We start from the raw sequence: 19,901 nt of genomic DNA, 5'->3' as shown, positions 1-19,901 counted from the left end.
GAAGTAGGGTGGGGGAAGACGGGACACCTTTTTATTCTATTTTTTCGTCCCATTTTGTAGTAAACAGAGAGCACTCAAAGAATTATAAAACCGTATTCTTACGGCTCGCATAGACCTTTGTTAGTTGTTTAAAACACGATCAGGATATTTGGATATTATGTGCGAAAGGTGTCTAATCTTACCCCACAGTACTATATCTACATATCAGACAAGTCTTTTTGGTCTTCGTTGAAAACAAAGGGCATATGTTATAAGTTTTGGACAGTGGTCAACTCAACTTACAATATAGTAATACATAGGGTAAAATGGCTCACCGTTCGAACCAAGTCATATTTACTGATTTGGTTTTGAAAAATTAACAACGCTTTTTAGAGTCGTGGAGCTACGGTTATAGTTCTTTAAATTGTCTTTGTTCATTACCAAATGGGACCAGACAAGAAGGTAAAAGCATGTCCCATTTTACCCCACCTAATATATAAGTATTGTATAATGTATATAGTGAGTGACCGGTTATATTTGATATGCATCATATATAACAAGTTTTTGGTATTTCAGTGTATAGGTTTGATGGTCTAATAAGGTTCAAAAGTTCATTGGCAGATGAGAAACGTAAAATGCTGCTCCTTATCCTATAACAGGCATAAACACTGACTAAGTCTCGCCGCGTGGCAGACGAAACTTTGGTACTAAGTTAAATTTATTGTGAGGTTCTGTTACCCAAATCAGATAAGACATGGGTAGGGTATGTTTTGGTTCAAAGGTTAAATAAAGTTCAAAACTCCATATAGACAGATATGGTACGTTTACAATACTTGGTACTTGGAATATTGTTCAGAAATAGGCTCAATACTTGTTATTGCGGAAGTCATAGTAGGATTTTAAGCCAGATAAGCGATTAGGTCACCAAACTTTCGTTTTGGTGAACTTCTTGGCAAGGAATGAGACCATAACCAGATTATCAGTCACCGCAAATTGCCCTAGGCTCTGCCGCTGTTATACTATTAACATACACCGTGAAAATTCTTCGATATTTTGATTCCACACCACTTTTGATAGCTGCAGTAGGTCTTGTATATAAGAATAACATGGGAAAAGAATTGCTGTTTGCAGTAACTCTTTTATTAGTAGTGGCAGGTATTATAAACGTTTCCTACAAAAGCAATTTTTCAAACCGAACGAAAAGAGCAATTGGAACGAAACGTAAGTAAACGTATGGTAATTAATGTTTTGGGTACATGGCCTGTAGCTACGGACAACTTGTGTAAAATCCTTTACATTTTTCACGTTTTAGCAAAACAGCAACCAAGTATGTTGTAACTTGATTAACTCATATAACACACATTGTAACGGTTGCTGCATAACTTAAACTAAACACAACGGAAACCATTTTAATGTTTGTTGTAGGGATATTTTTGTTTGGCATTATGCAATTTTTATAGCCTAAATATGTGTGTAAATTTGTCAATTAGGAATTGCTATACACTGTTTCAAACAAGTAAATGAAATTAGCTATTGGCACTAACCATACCAAATAAGACTATACAACTAACATGTTTATTAATCTATCTGTAGCACCAGGAGTACAAGGAACATGTGGTGGCGCACGTAGAGGACGATCAGGTTATATTGCAAGTCAAAATTTTCCCCACGGGAATTACCCCGCAGGGCTGAACTGCAATTGGACTATAGTTGTTAGGACGGGATACGTTATAAAGGTAAGAATATGACGAACCTAACATATAATTTTGTTTGTTTATTCGAATGCGGCAATAAAGATCCGATTAATTAAAACAACGAAGGTAATTAGCAGGAAAACGTCTGTTTTTAAACACACAAAGGTAAAAATCGTTAACACCAACATTGCATTTGATTTTTTAAGTACAATAACAAAGATCACGAACAAATTACAAAAAAATGAGGACAAAACGGAAATTGTCGTTCAGCGTAATTGTCCATTTAAAGTTCGTATTAGTTTTTGAAGAGGGTTAAACATTTTGTTGTGAAAAAACAATAAAAAAATTTTAAGTTTGGTTGTAGCAATCATTTTATATTTCTAGTTTGAGTTTCGCTATATGGACGTTGAAGACGCGCCTGTGCAGAAGGGTAGCGATTGTGGTGCAGATGCGATCTCTATATATGATGGAACACGAATAACTGATCCGCTAGTGGGCGGGCAGAAGTAAGTAACCAACCAATCAAATGCCAGGTTAAAAATGGCGGGAATTTTAAAAGCGTAGAACAAGTTAATATTCATATTAACGAAAGCTAGTATACCTACAGTGTAATAATTTACTTTTCGACTAATTTTTATACCTATAATCACTTGCCTTTATACTTGCTGTTGCTCATACTTTCTATCCATGCGTGTTTTAACGATTGTCAAAATAAGCCCTTTGTCTAAACTTAAATATTGTTAATAAATAAATGCATTGGTTTTTCTCAGATTCTGCGGACCCGACACGGTGTTCAATCCCGTGTATTCCACAAAAAAGAGGGTACGGTTGAATTTTAAGACCGATTTTTCTGACCAATTTGAAGGATTCGCAATATTTTGGTCAGCGGTTCGGCCACCAAGTAAGTGTCTGAACACATACAGCCTTGCTTTACCAGTTAACAAATATCGTAACGAGAGCAAAGATACTTAGTAGTGATAGCTTGACAAGCTTTCATACATTAAATAGCTTAGAATGTAGAATGTTTTCAAAATATCTATACAGGTGAGGTATGACAGGGTAGCGCGCCATGGGACCTGAGATTTAGGGCACAGTTGACTCATTAACCCAACATGCAGGGTGCTAATTCATAGGCTTCAACATATGTTGAAGTTATTAGTAAAAGCTCTTAGAGAAAAAAAACTGTCTTTTACTACAATTACTGGTTTGCAATTTCTGTTTGTGTTAATTATGTTTTAATCTATTAAAACTAGAACTTCATCACAGCTTTGTATGTAATATTCCATTGGCACTGTACTAGTGCAGAACTTTGTGATGTTATACAAATTAGGCTAATAGTTAAGATTAAGTAGTTACAAAAGACGCCAAAGGTGGATGACTGTTAAAGGTATTTATTTGTAAATGCAGGTGTTTCATTTAACTGTGATTTTGAATCTCTCAATGGTTTATGTGTTGGGTGGACACAACATTCTTCTGCAAATTTTCTATGGAAACACCACAGCGGTCTTACCCCTTCTGGTATTATGTCGGCAACTGGTCCGACAAATGACCACACCCACCAATCTGCTGGTATAAAACTAATCAGAGTTTTTGTGTTCGTATTACGGCCTGCAATATAGCAGATTCCAACATACTTTTATATAAGCCTAACCAATATTACTCATATATAGCCGCATAAAAGCCCATTTTTGGGATTCTTAAAATTGCGTACGGGCCAGCATATTTAATAGCCTTGCATGAATACATTTTTTTGATTTTTAATGCTGTAAATTGATGCACAGCGAAACTAAATGTTGTCAGTTTATGTTAATGGCTGCATCTTAAAATTTACAAGGTTGTTTTAAATGTATTATGTAATCCAGATGGGAAATACTTGTACATTGAAGCATCCGGCATACAACCTGGTAAAAGAGCAATTATTCTCTCTCCAAGCAAACAAATATCAAACCTACAATTTTACTGCCTAGAATTTTGGTAAGTTCAATATGGTAGATATTAGTAATATGCAGAATACTGCTCACTGTAGGACTGTTGTTTATTATTCAGAAACAAGCGGGATTAATATGCCTAATGCTTGTAAAAATGGTTGAGCTTGAAGTGAAAGTTGCCAATTTGGTGAACTGTATCTATTACGACAGTTGCTGTAACTAGGCTGTGTAAACCAAAACCGTATGATCTATCACTTCAAGCTGCTTGCAAAATGAAAGTGGAAATTGCTTTCAGCTACAGACCTACAGTCCCTTTTTTGTAAAGTGACTTACAGTTGAAAATAGTTACCAAACAAAGACTTAGTAAAGAATTTTAACCATTTATTTATTATAGTCGAAATTCTTTAAGTTGTCAGTTGTGGTTAACAAGCATCTTAAGGGTTTTTACAAGGCACACCTAGGACTTTTTACAAGGCACAACTTAATTTATCTTTCAAATGATTTTCTAAAATAATCTTCCCAGGTATCACATGCGTGGTGATGGTATTGGAATACTTCGTGTCCAACAATTAACCTCCGGATTAGATCCAGATGAAGGAAGAATTATCTTCAACAAGTTTGGTCATCAGGGATCACCGTGGATGCAAGCTCAAATCAACATCACAAGGAGTGACCATCCAGCACAGGTACATTGAAATTAATTTATTATTTATAAAAAATTAAATATCATTCAGTACAGGTGTTTATTTTTTCTATCATTAATAGGTTACAAAACTTTCATTACAAATGAATGAATGTAAATTATTAAATTAAGATTGAATGGCAGGACAACTACAGTCGTTATAGCACAGGTGTTCTGCTTCATACACCTTGTGTCCTCTTACTTATAAGTAACCACATATACGTAACTTTGTGGGGGAGTTTCTACACTTTTTTTCTTAGTGTATGTCTGACAACTTATGCTGTACTACTAATGAACAATAGCATTAAGATTCTATGAAGAATGTGTGGTGCGAGTTAGAAAATAATGTTAATATTTCAGTTTGCCTTCATTGGGACAAGAGGAAGCACTTATCGGGGAGATATTGCTATTGATGACATCACAATTACAGACAATATATGCATTCCTCCTGTTACAACAACTACAACGACGACGACAACAACAACAACTACTACTACGACCACTACTCCTGCCCCAACAACAACAACAACAACCACCACCACTAGGCCTACAACAACAATAGCAACAGCATCAACAAATCCAATACCAACAACACGATTTATCTACACCATCGCCCCATTGGTATGTTGTTAGGCTTTTATCACCTATTTATTCTTCCATGGCTGGGTAGCTTAGAATTAGAAGTTGCAAAAGAGAGCACACATCTGTATTAGACTTCCCAAGTTGCCTCACCACGTGAAGATAAATAAGTCTGATGTACACTTGCTGTATATATATATAATATATTCATTGAATTACCCCACAATATTTAATGCTTTACTTTTAGACTGGATGTGGTGAAGGTGAACTACAATGTAGAGATGTTGGAAACTGTGTTAGTACTGACTGGATTTGTGATGGAACACCTGTAAGTAATTTAAAAATATCAGCTTTTATTTTTTACATTCTAAAATAAATTGTGTTTTTATCTTATTTAGAAGTTTTTTTTTTTAATGTTAAAAGAATAGCTTATTTATCATTATTTTTTATATTTTTAAATAAATGTGTTGTCTGTTTAGTTGCAAAGGATTTTCTTTTCGTGTATTTTATTATTTCTATGTTACATGAAGGATTGTGAATATAACGACGATGAAGAAAATTGTGGAGGACCTACTGCTGGTAACTTTTATGATTTAATAGATATCTTAAATAATATATAAAAGCAGTATAAAAACTTAGAGTCACCCTAGGCTTCACTAGTGTTACGTCTATTAAGATGTTTTTATACTTTTCCATGGGTTGTCTATACTATCTGCCATACATTGAAACAAACAAAAAGTCCCCAAATATAAATACCTACAATGGTTTAAATACATGGTAACATACCCATATCTTAAATATTATCTTCCTCCCTCCAGCATGGGAAAAATGGCGGGCTTGGAGCGAATGCACACAAACGTGTGGTGGGGGGAGTAGGGAGAGGTCTCGACGTTGCATAGGAGGTGACCCTGGTGACGCGGGGTGTGAAGGGACGGTGTATACGCAGGAGGAATGTGGGACAGATGTTTGTCGGAGTGAGTCAGCAATTTTGTTTGTATGACGTAACAGTTTTAGTTTTCTAGACCAGTGTTTTTTTATAAAAGTCTTTTTACCATTCTATGTGACTGAGACCCTGTAGCCTGGTACACTAACACTATGGTCCTGAGATTTAGTCCAGTTGGCCATTACCCATACTTCCAGGGTATTACTACTCATTAGTGACCAGTGTGCACAGTATTTGTTAATATTTTTCAGTAATTGTGTCTTGCTAAAAGACACTTTGAAAACACTTTTCTGTGTACACAGCTGAAAAATTATGTTTTATATTTTCCCCATGTCACCTTCCATGTTTCCTGGCTTTTGTAGCACTGTGAAGTTAATGGGCCACAGACTTAACCTTGGCAAATTAACAAAGTTCACAGTTGCTGCGCCTTCATGCTAATTTTTTTAACATAACCACTTTGTTCAGGTTGGACCAATTGGCAACAATGGGCAGATTGTAGTGTTAGTTGTGAAGGAGGTTTTAAAACAAGGACAAGAAATTGCACAGGAGGTGAACCAGGAGATGTAAGTTGTTGTGTTATAACTATGTAGGTGATAAAGTAATGTAGGGTGAAAGTAAAATTGTGTTGCCTTTTATATATTTTTAGGTTATTACACTTACAAAGTAGGTTATTACACTTACAAACCACCTTTTATGAATATTTTTGTGAAACCCTGGCACTATTTCTATGAATGTACAAGTTTTAAACTGCCAACTTAAAATCCTGTTTAAGGAATATATAATTGTATATTTGTATCTTACTGGTATCACAGTGAAGTCATTGCTGGGGAACCTGGGGTGAAAGCTAAAATTAGCCTGTTAAGCAAACCCCCAAACTACATATGATATAAATATGTGAATTATTATACTTTTCCAACAGCCTGGATGCATCGGCCGATATGCTGAACTTATTAATTGTAACCAACATAATTGTCCACGATGGAGCACGTGGTCGTCATGGTCACCGTGTTCGGTGACATGTAACGATGGATTTATCACAAGGGGGCGCTCTTGTGAAGGAGGAAACGTAAGTTATATTCCTATCATTTTTTTACATTTCTCGTTAACTTTTTTTTTGTTTGTGTTTTTCAAGCCTAGAGGCACAATGGCTAGCTTGCCTGCCTTTAACCCAAAGAACATTGCTACCATTGTTAGTGTATGTTCTTGGGCAAGACTCTTTTAAAGGTTGTACAGTAAGGTGCCAAAAATCTGTCAAATTACGTATGTGGTAACTCGTAGGTGACCCCAGGTCTATGGAACAGACACCGGTGTTATACAACCATTGTTCTTCTGTCACACAAGGATAAATAAGTTTATGTTTGTTGAATTTTTATTATTATAATGTTTATGTTTTATTTTTGTTTGTATTTTTACTCCCAGGTTGGAGTAGAAGGTTGTGTTGGGGTCGTAAGGGAAGCCATGGCATGCAGTGATGCTAATATTACTTTGCCTACTTGTTATGGTAAGTTTTTGCATTAACAAGTTTATATAAATACACTGGGTTTATAACGGGCTCATCTTTCCATTATAAACCTCTAAATGGCTTTAAACTCAGAGCATAACCCATACATAGAAATAGAATATAATACATATTCATACATATTCTTACAGCGTTATAGGTTACGAATTAGCAGCATGAATACTTACTGCAAAAACGTTACAGTATAAATTTGCTATTATCAAAACTACTTTATAACTAATGACTTGTAATAAATTCCGCGAATCTGACCCTGATCTGATGTACATATAATTGAACAATTCTTCAAGTAAAATACAGTAATGATCTGGTGCTACGAAAAGGTAACAAACAGAAATAAAGTCCAACCACTAGTGGTAATGGAGAAATATATTTCGCCTAAATGGCATCGTCAGTCTCTTGTTCAAATAGGATCTGATTCTACACTTTCGTAGCACCAGATCATTATTTTATTCTGTAACGTATTCTGTCTAACGTATTCTGTCATACATAGGTGAGGATAAAAAAAACACCCTTTTAAAATGTGAAATAATTTATTTTATTTTATTATAAATTTATAATGAAACAATAAATTAAAATATAAATTAATTTATTATTGAAATAATTTATATTTAAAATTAAACTTATAATATAAATAATTTCCTCCATTTACACCACAGTATGGGATGATTGGACATCGTGGTCAAGTTGCAATAGAACCTGTGGCGGTGGGTTCAAGAACCGCACGAGGGAGTGTTTGATGATGAATGTTAATTCCTCCCCATGTGAAGGACCAACACACGAGGTCGCTGCTTGCGCTACAATGAAATGCTCAAGTAAGTCAACACATTGTTTTCATTACGGTAGTGAGTAATTGTTCACATTCAAAGGCACAAACCTAAAGCCAAAACATAGTCCTCATCATTTAGTTGGGAAAAGTTTTATATTGTTGTAAATGTTGTCATTTCGGAAATAAATCTTAAATTATCATTGTTGTGTTAACAATGATCCGTAATAAATTTATAGTTTAATAAAATGCACTTACAAACTTCTAAGCGAGAACCAGGTGTATGAAACAGAACACTCATGTTATAACAACTTACATTGCCGTGCCACACAAGGATAAACCAGTTACATTCATTGTTTTTGACCAATTTTACCCTGTGTAAAAGCGAGTGCGTTAATAAAGTATAAGATAAATATCTTTAACACACATTCTCTAAACACATGTTACAATATTGTACATCCAACATTACACACACCTTTTTAAGCTTTGAAAAAATCTTGTATCCACTTGTTAAACCACATGTTACGTATCCTGTATTATACAATTAACTTTAATTGATAATAATTTTAACAATTATTTGGAAATTTCTCCAACAATACTTACAACTAAATCATCAAACATGACGTAATTCCCCATGTTTATAAATCCACCTCATCTAATTACACCTTACTGCAAAACTTTGCCCCAAGGTTCCAATTATATAGTAGCCACCACAAGATCTTGGTTTCAAATCAGTACAATCTTAATCTTAAACAATCAACATAAACCTTGGCAAGCATGCAATTATGTTTCCCATCTTGTGCCTCAGGCATAACATAACACACGCTACCGAACTATAAGATTTTCATTATATACTGTTAATAACATAGGTAGGATGTATAGGGTTGAAGTCATGGAAATTCAAGCGTTTATTTTAGTTTTATTTGTATCCTGTACAACTGCAAGTATGAATGTTTAAAATATTTTTTAGAAATTAAAATGTTTGTTTTGTTTAAAAATAAAATGACCTAATTTGCATGTTATGCTTTTAACTATTTAATGCGTGAAATATATTACATTTTACAATGTGTTTTTTATGGTTCTAGACTATATATGTTTATATATATTTTATAAATATACATATATTACAATATTTCTTTCACTTGGTTTAATATTTTATTGTTTGTAATCTACATAAAGTTAGAAAATTCCATTATGAAAAATACCTGGTTTTTCAATGCAATCTGCCATTAGATTATTTATTGCTGATTTATTGCATTAAACAACCAATATATTCTATTGAACAAAATTATCTAAGGCTGTATGTTCATTGATGTAATGTATTATATATAAGGCTATATTATGAAATTATATTTTCACTATTTTATCGCATTAAAAAGTATCCAAATTATCTTTTTAACAGTCAGCACTATCTATATGTTCATGGGGTAATAAGCCAAATCCAGTCTAAGTCACCAGGTCTATAGCAGGGACCTCACCCACGTACATTATAATCTGTGTATTTATTGCATTACATCCGTTACAGACGTGACATGTTACTCCGGCACGCTCACCAACACAAGCTCACTTACTGTGGCCAATACATTGGTCAACAGAAGTTGTGCTGAATATCCCCATGGTAACGACTCACTCATAAATGGGGAATATATTTTCAAATGTGGTTACGCAACATACATAGCAAATGTTATGGGAATTCAAAGTAAGTTACTCTGCCAATTAAACAGGATTTTAGTATTTGTGTTATGTAGTTTATAAACAGATGTTTAAGTAAATTGTTTTCTTTGTTTTTGATGATTTTGTTTTTCTTTAAACTATCTTAAAGTTCCTATATTATAAATGGGTAAAGTCCCATGGTGCGGCCTGTCACAGATCGTGGATTCAGGCCAGAGCTCATTACCCACAGAGCCAAGTTTTATTAGTTTCCAAATAATATGAAGTCCTATATTTAATAAACCAACTTTCCACAGTGGAGATGTTCCATGGTAGTTGTATACCCGCAACGCAGTGCGGTAACTTTACATGTGAGAACTTACAACTCCAAATACAAGGTGTTGGTACCACCATATCTTCATGTCGAACTTCTTGTTGTGATGGTGATTTATGTAATTCACCTCCACCATCTATAGCACCTGTGTCAGTACATCAAACAAGTAAGTTGGTATTATTAGTGAATGAATGTAACTTAATAAATAAGTAAATGAACGAAAGAATGAATGTAACTAAATAAGTAAGTGAATGAATAAATAGATTAATGAATGTAACTCTTCTATTCTTGTGTGAGGGAACAACAACAGTAGTTATGACATATGTGTTCTGTTTTATACACATGAGTCTGTGTCTGTACACCAAAAAAGTTTGTTAGCATTCGTAATAAGTTGTTTCAAATCAGTGTGTGTTTCCTATGTGGAACAGGACACTTTTTAATGCTTAATATTTAATTCGTATTTTATTTTGTACAAAACCTAACCATATTTCTTAAAATTAAAGGAACCGTTTTTCCCATTAATTTAAAGTGTTTCAACTAAAATATTTCCAGCAATGTGTCTAATGAGCCCGTGTCAGAATGGTGGCTCTTGTGTGCCCACTAGAGGATTGAATGGTCAAGATTACAGCTGTCTTTGCAGAGCGGGATATTCTGGAAGGAATTGTCAAAATGGTAAACTATCATATTTTTATTGGAGTAAAACCCTGTTAAATTTCTTACCCGAGGGCATATAGAAACTTTCTTCATATCTACACATTGTCGCCTTTTACCCATCGTAGCTGCATGTTTATGTATTATGATCAGTATATTTCATTTTTCAAAGTTTATCTTGAAAAGCATGAGTTTGATTTTGCCTAGGGGTGTTAACTATAAAGATGCAATTTCCTGATATATTATTCATGGGAGTTTTTAGTTTTATCATCCAATCATAGATTAAACATTGATAGTAATGTAGAAAGGTATTCCTTGTCTTATTAGATCATCATAGTTTATTTATCCTTGTGTGGTGGGGTTACTTAGCTCACTGTTGCGCATGTGGTGGCTTCATACATCTTTTGCAACATTTATTGCAGCAAGAATTACAGTAACTCAGTCGTTACTCCTTAGGTTTTTCATCATACCTCAGTGGTTTCATTTTAACTTAAGGATACCGGGTTGAATGTTTTTTTTAATACTGATAGGCGTATATGTGTCCTAAAGACAGTTAACATAGCATACATTGCCCCAACCCAGTGGTCACACACTCACAAATGCATTGTAGCACTCTAGGTGTCGAAAAAGAAAATAAATCCCAAGTTCCATGGCTAGCCATGCTGTAGTGACTCACCCTTATAGAATTTAACAGGACTGTAGTACTGCATAGATATACATATATAAATGCATAGATAACAGTTCTAACTTTCCCTTTATTACTTCCAGCTGCCCAGTTGACTTGTTTCATGGGTACAACCACCACTATGGGTTACAGTGGCAATGTAAGTATGTTACCTGCTGCTTGTGGGGTGGGTGAGAATGTTTGTATGATGACTACAGTGGTTGGAACAATAGACTTTGGATCTCCACAAGAAGGTTGGTAGCTATATGTTAATGTTTGCAACTGCTTAAATATTTAAGACAGAATTATGTCACTTCCGCTACCTGGCACAATGTAAATATTTTTAGAACAGCTCAACTGGCTTGACGAAACAACAAATCGTCATCTCTTGTGACAAACCTGAATGCTAAACATTAATTTACATTAAAACTAATAAAGATGGTTCATCTAAAACAATACTCAAAAAGCTTTTTCAAAATTGGTATTAGCATCCCATCCCAATGAAATCAATTTGGGACCCATTTTTAGTTTGTGAGGCGTGGCTTGCTCATATGAGTCCTTCTTTTGTAGCTGTATTATCTCTTTGTTACTTAAATCTTAATTTTATCCTAAATATCCAACTTAAGCAAAAATATACAAAACTGAAAAGAGGGGTAATAACAGTATAACAACAGCTGTTAAAACACGCTTACTGATTAAAATGAAAAAGAAATAATGTTTTGACAAAAGGCGTGACCGTTACACGCTACAAACAACACAATGTAATTATCAACATCATTCCCCACAGTTATGTTCCACATTGGAAGGTGTGCCAATTCAATGACATGCGGAAGTGCAAGTTGTGCGTTGTCAACATCCATGATAACACAAATGAATATAACCTCATGCAATGTTACTTGCTGTGATACCAATTATTGCAATGTTGCTCCTGCTGTAAGTACATGTGAAATAATTCATTATACTGTTTGTGTGGCTTAGTGGTTAGGTTATCAAAACCAATGAATATGAGTTTGATGCCTGGTATTAACACCATTGACTGTACATTTTACTGAACAAAATTTACATTTTGGTAACGTAATCAGATATTGATATAACAGTGTTGTTTTGTTAATTTTTTTGCCTTTTTATCTTTAATAATAATTGTAAAATAACAAATAAAAGGTGCCAAATGCTTTAATTTGGTTTTACGAAGAATCAAAACACAGACTGTGTTTTATTACCGTAAATTAATGTTTTAACTTAAACAACTTTCATTTGACTTTATTTATTTTATGTTTATCACTTTTATTTAACAATATCCCACCAGAAACCCACCACCCCATCCACCCCTGCAACAACAACAACAACAACAGCATTATCAACTACTACCCTTGCTCGTGTTTTACAAGGTTTGTTTAATCATACCCAAGTTATTACACATGCCAAACAATGTAATTCGTATTTGTTTATATTACTATTTTCCAAGTTTTCTAAAAGTTTTGCCTGGTGGATCCTTTGCAATTATTTTATATTTCGTGGCTCACTGAAAATTTAAGAATGCTGTAGAAAAATGCAAATAACATGCTGCTGGTTTATATAGTGATGTGTTACTAAAATCTAGGTGCTTGAAACACAGATTTTCTGGTCAGCTTACAAACATGACAGCTCATATGTAAGATACGAATTTTATTAAAAAGGTCATTGATTTAAAGGAAAAATAACTCTTTAGTTCATGAAACTATTATTGGACTTTAAAATTAAAAAAACAAGTTTTTGTTTCAGCATGTCCACCCCGAAACCTCCGTGTCGCTGGGTTACGAGGCCGACGGTGCCCATCAGCTTGTGACAATGATGGTGATTGTGCTGTCAACAAGCGTTGTCTTTGTGACGGACCGTGTGGGAAAACATGTTCAGATCCAAGTAAGCTTACTGTTATTATTTGAAATTTTTTATTAAGTTGGTTGTTATTATAATAAAAACAATATTTTCTTGTTACCATACATAATATTATTTTTTGCATTAAAACATTTAAGAAAATTAGGAAATCATGATGACAGAGGTGCTACGTATTACCTTGTGTGTGTGTGCATGTGTTAACATTAGTTAATATCAAAAGCTTTATAATATTAACAACATTTTTAAGTAAAAACCGTATAAAAGTGATAATGCTGCTAAAGTGTGTCCAAATTTCAATTCAAAAGATACTAAGCAAAATTAATTTAAATAAACAAACCCAATTAGTAAAACTTTTTCTACACTTCCAGGTATTTCTTGTTCACCGAATTATTCTCGTTTCCGATCCATCGCACGCAGCTTGACATGCACACGAGGTACAGGGGTCGGGTCTAAGTGCACGTTCTCGTGCTCCAGGGGTTATAGTTTAGTTGGCTTACCAAACCTTAACTGCCAAAGCACAGGAAGATGGGACAAACCAAGAATACCAACGTGTAGACCAAGATCTGGTATGTTGTGTTTATATCCTGTTAATATCAAAGTAAAAAAAGTGTTATAAGGACTGTCATTGGCCATTTCCATAGCCAAATGATCTTATTGAAGGTATGAACAACTCAGAATGGGGAAGAAGTTGCTTCTATTAATAACAGTCAATCTCCATGCACTATATTATAAATATTTTGTGAATCTAATGACAGTCGTTATAACACGGATTTTCTCCTTGATACGCGTTTTTATGCTTTTTTTCTTAAACCTTATATTTAACCCATTTTATCTAATATAGAGGTAAAAACACGAAGTTAAAATACTAATAAAATACTAACTATAAATGGATTTAAAATACTCAGGTTTAAAATACTAACATTGCACGCAGCTGACAACTGTCCCCGTAGAAACCTAGGCCTCGCGACACAGCGGGGACGTACGTGCCCACCTTCGTGCATCACTGATGCTCAGTGTGGGGAGGGAAATAAATGTCAATGTGACGGACCATGCGGAACCACTTGTTCCTCGCCTGGTGGGTGGCAAACATATATATTGTTTGTTTTTTTATATTTATAGAAAAAAAGACTTTTTATCTTTATTGTGTTTTTTATAATTACTATTTTATTACCTTTTTGTTTCAACTTTTAACTTGACTTTCTATTCGTTTATTTTGAATCTTTTTTTAATTTGTATAATTAAAAATTCTTAGAAATATTTTACTTTTCTTGAATCGATATTGTCTTCGATTTATAATACTAGTGAGGTCAGTTATTGACAAAATATACTCTATCATATACATTGCTAGCATATAGATGGACTTAATTATTCTTCTGTGCTAATTTAGTAACATTTGATATAGTTAGTTTTGATTCATTTTAACCCCTTGCCCTCAATGTGAGTTTACCATGTGTTGGCCAGCCAAGCTTTTTAACTCGCACTCTTTGTTCATGGCGTGTTTTATTAATATTGGATTCAATGATGATTGAGGGTTCAATTCTTTTTGTTTTTGTATATATTTTGATCTTTGCTGTCTTTTTGAAGCGATAAAACTATCCTATATTTGTTTGTTCCAGATACTACGTGTTCCCCTGATATTTCCACGGAGGTTTCACCCCACCGTGTGGTGAGGTGTACAAGCGGGAACAGGGTTGGTTCAAAATGTAAATTTACGTGTTCGTTCGGTTACAAACTGGTTGGGTTTCCCAACTTTAACTGCCAGAGTACGGGAACATGGGACAAGACAAGAGCCCCAACGTGCAGAGCTACCTGTGAGTTATCTATTTATAAATGTCTTTTTTAAAAGAAATATTTTTTGAAGCACAGCATAACATAAGTTTAAAACAAATCTTTATTAATCTATGTTTAAAATATTGCTTAAATTAAAAAAGTTACCAATTCTTTAAATGCCATTGTCCCGCCAAGCGAGTTACATACGCGGTAACCTGTAAGCGGGCACAAGGATTATGAAACATAACACCTCTTTTTATAATGAATGTCATTGCCCTTGCCACTCAAGGTATATGTTACATCCACCACTAACCAATAACCTTCCACCCTCAGCATCCACACAATGCAGAAGAAGTCGTGCCAACCATGATAGATGTTGTGGGAGGACATCCTATTCATCAAAGTCACTTATATGTTGTGAAGGAAGGTTAAGGTAAGATTTGCTTGGGTGAAGTTGAAACCAATTATTATTTAAAACTTCGTTCAATTTAGATTTTGTTTTGGTTAGAATTAAACTCAATTAGAAACTTTTTTAATTTATTTTTGGTTTGTTCATGTTGTACTCTAGTAACCCGAATTGTTGGTATTTATTTATATGTCCTTTCTGTTGTACAATACTGTGCTTTTATTTTCTTATTAATTTTTATTTAGTTTTAACTTTATTTTGTTTATTTTTTTTATTTTTTAAACTTTATATTTGCTGATTTTCTATTTGTTAAAATTTTGTTTTATTTTTAATTTAATTATTCTTTCTCATCCTTTCCCACCAGGAGACGAACCCGTCAAACCACGGCTTGCTGTGGAAGTTCAAGTTACCGACCCATCACCCATTCATGTTGTAACAATAGGACTTATGCGGTAACTATTGTTATAAATTTAGTCTGTTTAAATTTTTTTTCTTAAGAGCAGAATGTGATCTGGAAAATATATTCATTTTTTAAACATAATGTTTGCTTTTTGTGAAATTTTACATAAAACATTACAATAAGTCAAATCACAATAAGTCAAATCAGACACAACTTACAATTTTTGTTTTTTTCTCCAAAACATTTGTTCTGTTTTTAAATGATTTCTTGTTCTAGTTGTAACTTAATATAAGTTACTTATGTTGGGAAAATAATAATGTTTGCTTTTTGGTCCAGCAGCCCCCTTTTTTAATTGACACTCTTTGCCACACTTTTAATCCATAGCATGTTTCACCAACTGTTGATTTGCTGTTGATTCCCTCTTCGTTTTTCCAATAACATAATCTTCGCCATTGTTTTTGTTGTGTTCTTGGGTTTGTATTAAGACGCCAAATTGTAGAGTGAAACGCTGGAATAGCGAATGAAACGCTGGAATAGCGAATGAAAACTAAGGCGAGCACACACGTATATATAGGGCACTTAATTGCGACATGCGACACAAATAACTACACAGCAACACAATTAATAATGAATCACGCTGACTGCGGCACATTGCGCAGGGCAAATCACGTGACTAAGGCATGCAAGTGCGAACCACGCTGATTGCGCAGATCACGTGGCTACGGCATGCAAGTGCGAACCACGCTGATTGCGCAGATCACGTGGCTACGGCATGCAAGTGCGAACCACGCTGATTGCGGCACATTGCGCAGATCACGTGGCTACGGCATGCAATTGCGCCTGTCGGGGGTGTGCCCGGAGGCGTGTCCACAACACCTCTTAACCGAAGATAAAATCTCTCGTGGGTAGTTCGTCGTTGTATTGTTCGGACTGTCTGGAACATGCAGTTCGGACTGTCTGGAACATGCACTTCTCGAGACGGAGCCTGCAGAAAATGCTCTTCTTCCACCGGTTGTAAATCATCGTCGGAGCCGTATCGAACGCGTAGTTGGTCGATGTGACGGCGCCAGATTGGACCTCGGGGAAAAACTTGTTTCAGGAACCCAGCGACCCTCGGTTTTCGCTCGGGACCAGGTATAACGCATAACCTGGATCTCCAACTTTAAATTGAGGTGGTATCCTTTGAATCGGCTTCGTTTGGCTACCTTGCATCACGTGTGCTGGTGAAGGCAACAGAGTATCAATTTTTGTTCGGAGTTGTCTGCCGTTTAGAAGTTCACTCGGTGAAAATCCAGTAGCGTTGGGAATACGCCTGTATTGAAGGAGAAACTCTTGATAATGCGTCTGCAAGGGGGTTTGGGAGACTTCATTGACCAATCTCTCCGCAGCGCCATTTGTTGCAGGGAAATGTGGTGCTCCCGTCAAGTGAACAATGCCCCTCTGTGCTCGGGAGACTTCATTGACCAATCTCTCCGCAGCGCCATTTGTTGCAGGAAATGTGGTGCTCCCGTCAAGTGAACGATGCCCCTCTGTGCTCGGGAGACTTCATTGACCAATCTCTCCGCAGCGCCATTTGTTGCAGGGAAATGTGGTGCTCCCGTCAAGTGAACGATGCCTGCTCGGGAGTCTTCATTGACCAATCTCTCCGCAGCGCCATTTGTTGCAGGGAAATGTGGTGCTCCCGTCAAGTGAACGATGCCTGCTCGGGAGTCTTCATTGACCAATCTCTCCGCAGCGCCATTTGTTGCAGGGAAATGTGGTGCTCCCGTCAAGTGAACGATGCTCCTCTGTGCTGAAACTCAGCAGGCATAAAAGCCTGAGCATTGTCCAAAACAATAGTGTGTGGGTAGCCGAAATGCTCGAATCAGTATGTCGAATCGGTGGGTTGAACTTGCGTAACGCTTCGACTGGTAATTGCACAAACTGTAAGTGACTTGTGCACTTTCCTCCTCGTCAAAGTCTGCATCATCCCCAACCGGTAATGTTCAATCTTGTATTGATAAAATTTCTTCAGCGCGAAGATTATAGAAATAGCCTCTTTCTGGACTTGGCTGTAGTTGCGCTGGCTGGTTGTCAGTCATTTTGACACTTTGATAATTGGCCTCCCGGCCTCCGCGTCAGTCATTTTGACACGTTGATAATTTGAGAAGTTTGCCTCTCGCTCGCGTCGTCATTTTGACACGTTGATATTTAGCCGGCCTCTCGGCCTCTTCGTTCTTGCCCAAATTCCAGGTGATGGATGAACTCAAAGGCAGCAGTACATCATGACACCTTTGTTGTTGTTTCAACCGTTCTGGAATCGGCTTCGTAACTTGTTCCATCTTTAGGCAAACTGAAATGTCTTCAATACCAAACTGCGTATACCTCGTTCAGTTGGTTGAAATCCCATCTTTAGGCAAACTTGAATATCTTCAATACCAAACTGCGTGTTCCTCGGTCAGTTGGTTGAAGATCCCATCCTTAGGCAAACTTGAATATCTTCAATACCAAACTGCGTGTTCCTCGGTCAGTTGGTTGAAGATCCCATCCTCGTCGCCAATAACTCTGTTGTGTTCTTGGGTTTGTATTAAGACGCCAAATTGTAGAGTGAAACGCTGGAATAGCGAATGAAACGCTGGAATAGCGAATGAAAACTAAGGCGAGCACACACGTATATATAGGGCACTTAATTGCGACATGCGACACAAATAACTACACAGCAACACAATTAATAATGAATCACGCTGACTGCGGCACATTGCGCAGGGCAAATCACGTGACTAAGGCATGCAAGTGCGAACCACGCTGATTGCGCAGATCACGTGGCTACGGCATGCAAGTGCGAACCACGCTGATTGCGCAGATCACGTGGCTACGGCATGCAAGTGCGAACCACGCTGATTGCGGCACATTGCGCAGATCACGTGGCTACGGCATGCAATTGCGCCTGTCGGGGGTGTGCCCGGAGGCGTGTCCACAACAGTTTTTGAAGAGATAAATATAATTTACGTTGTGTTTTTACTCAGAAAACTCAGCAAGGTTGTTGTGATGGAACAATCTATAATTTGTTCAATCAAGAATGCTCCAATAATCAAGTTTCAACTGTTGCTAATGTGGAGGAGGAAGAGGAGGAAGGAGAAGGAGGAATGGGAGCATCAAGTACAGTACAAACTAATGAGGAGGAAGAGGAGGAGGAGGAGGTAGAGTGAGAAAGAGGAGTGATGATTGGGAGAAAGGACGATATGAGAAAAACATTGAAATCAGTTTTTGTATTTTTATTTTTTGTTTATAATTTTATAAAACGAATGTTGCAATTTTGTAAAATATTTGATGCTTCACGTTTGATTCATGTTTGGTTATTATGTTTTGAATGTAAAAATGTGTTTTCAGTTGGGCCAAGGTGAAATCTTGACTTTTTGTATTAAAATTCATTGAAGCAACTGCTAAAATAAATCAGTTGCAAAACTAAGGTCCAAATTATGAGATTTTGTTACTTTATATAGTGGAGTAGGGGAAGATGGGACACCTTTTCATTCTATTTTCTAATTCCAAGTGGTAGTAAACAAACAACATTCAAAGAATCATAAAACCGTATCTTAACAACTCCAATGGACTGTTGTTAATTGTTTAAAACACGATCAGGATATTTGGATATTATGTGCTAAAGGTGTCCCATCTTACCCCATTCTTCTATAAGTGATATTGACTGATATTACAATACTGCATGAATGTCAGTAAAATATGCTACATTCAAGTAATACATTTTTAAAAATAAAGTTTATTGCAATCTAGATTTATAGTGTCTTCGAAACGCGAAAACGCCTTTTTCATAAACTCCAAATGTTGTTGAGATCAAGAATAGTTTTTCGGCTTGTACCGAATCTGTATATTGGTTGTTTTATACTTGTCAACAAGTCTGCAGTGTCAGCACCGCAACCATACATGGTAATGTTGGTACATGATAACAGACGGGAGAGGCACGAGTTGGCAAAGCTGAAATCACGAGACACGGATCTTAAATACAACGTCAAAAACGCTACGTCGATATCGAAACGTCACCAGGCACCAGCACAAGTCATCTACCG

The 19,901-nt window shown here is 35.9% G+C and overlaps 1 protein-coding gene across 1 annotated transcript; it reads left to right on the top strand.

The window, feature by feature from the left end:
- The first annotated feature begins 1,012 nt into the window (after positions 1-1,012).
- Positions 1,013-19,609, top strand: LOC149727663 (uncharacterized). Its single transcript, XM_089888583.1, has 28 exons — positions 1,013-1,200; positions 1,573-1,715; positions 2,058-2,179; positions 2,444-2,574; positions 3,081-3,242; positions 3,536-3,647; positions 4,125-4,287; positions 4,644-4,904; positions 5,110-5,190; positions 5,393-5,441; positions 5,681-5,836; positions 6,271-6,368; positions 6,725-6,871; positions 7,225-7,306; positions 7,981-8,136; positions 9,613-9,786; positions 10,055-10,237; positions 10,624-10,743; positions 11,491-11,640; positions 12,174-12,319; positions 12,693-12,774; positions 13,148-13,285; positions 13,630-13,827; positions 14,193-14,336; positions 14,878-15,072; positions 15,365-15,464; positions 15,802-15,889; positions 18,843-19,609. Exons 1-28 carry the CDS (start codon positions 1,086-1,088, stop codon positions 19,023-19,025), a joined length of 3,879 nt encoding a protein of 1,292 aa, XP_089744709.1. The 5' UTR covers positions 1,013-1,085; the 3' UTR covers positions 19,026-19,609.
- Positions 19,610-19,901: the final 292 nt, after the last annotated feature.

This window comes from Ciona robusta, chromosome 11 (genome assembly GCF_009617815.1).
Source record: "Ciona robusta chromosome 11, ASM961781v2".
In the NCBI taxonomy this organism is placed as follows: Eukaryota; Metazoa; Chordata; class Ascidiacea; order Phlebobranchia; family Cionidae; genus Ciona; species Ciona robusta.
The sequence above is the reverse complement of the archived record's forward strand: the minus strand, read 5'-3'. Positions and strand labels throughout refer to the sequence as shown.

Coding starts and splice junctions, on each gene's coding strand:
- LOC149727663 (XM_089888583.1), top strand. CDS start 1,086: ATGGGAAAAGAATTGCTGTTTGCAGTAACTCTTTTATTAGTAGTGGCA. Junction 5,442..5,680: donor TTGTGGAGGACCTACTGCTG/GTAACTTTTATG, acceptor TCCTCCCTCCAG/CATGGGAAAAATGGCGGGCT. Junction 12,320..12,692: donor ATTGCAATGTTGCTCCTGCT/GTAAGTACATGT, acceptor ATATCCCACCAG/AAACCCACCACCCCATCCAC.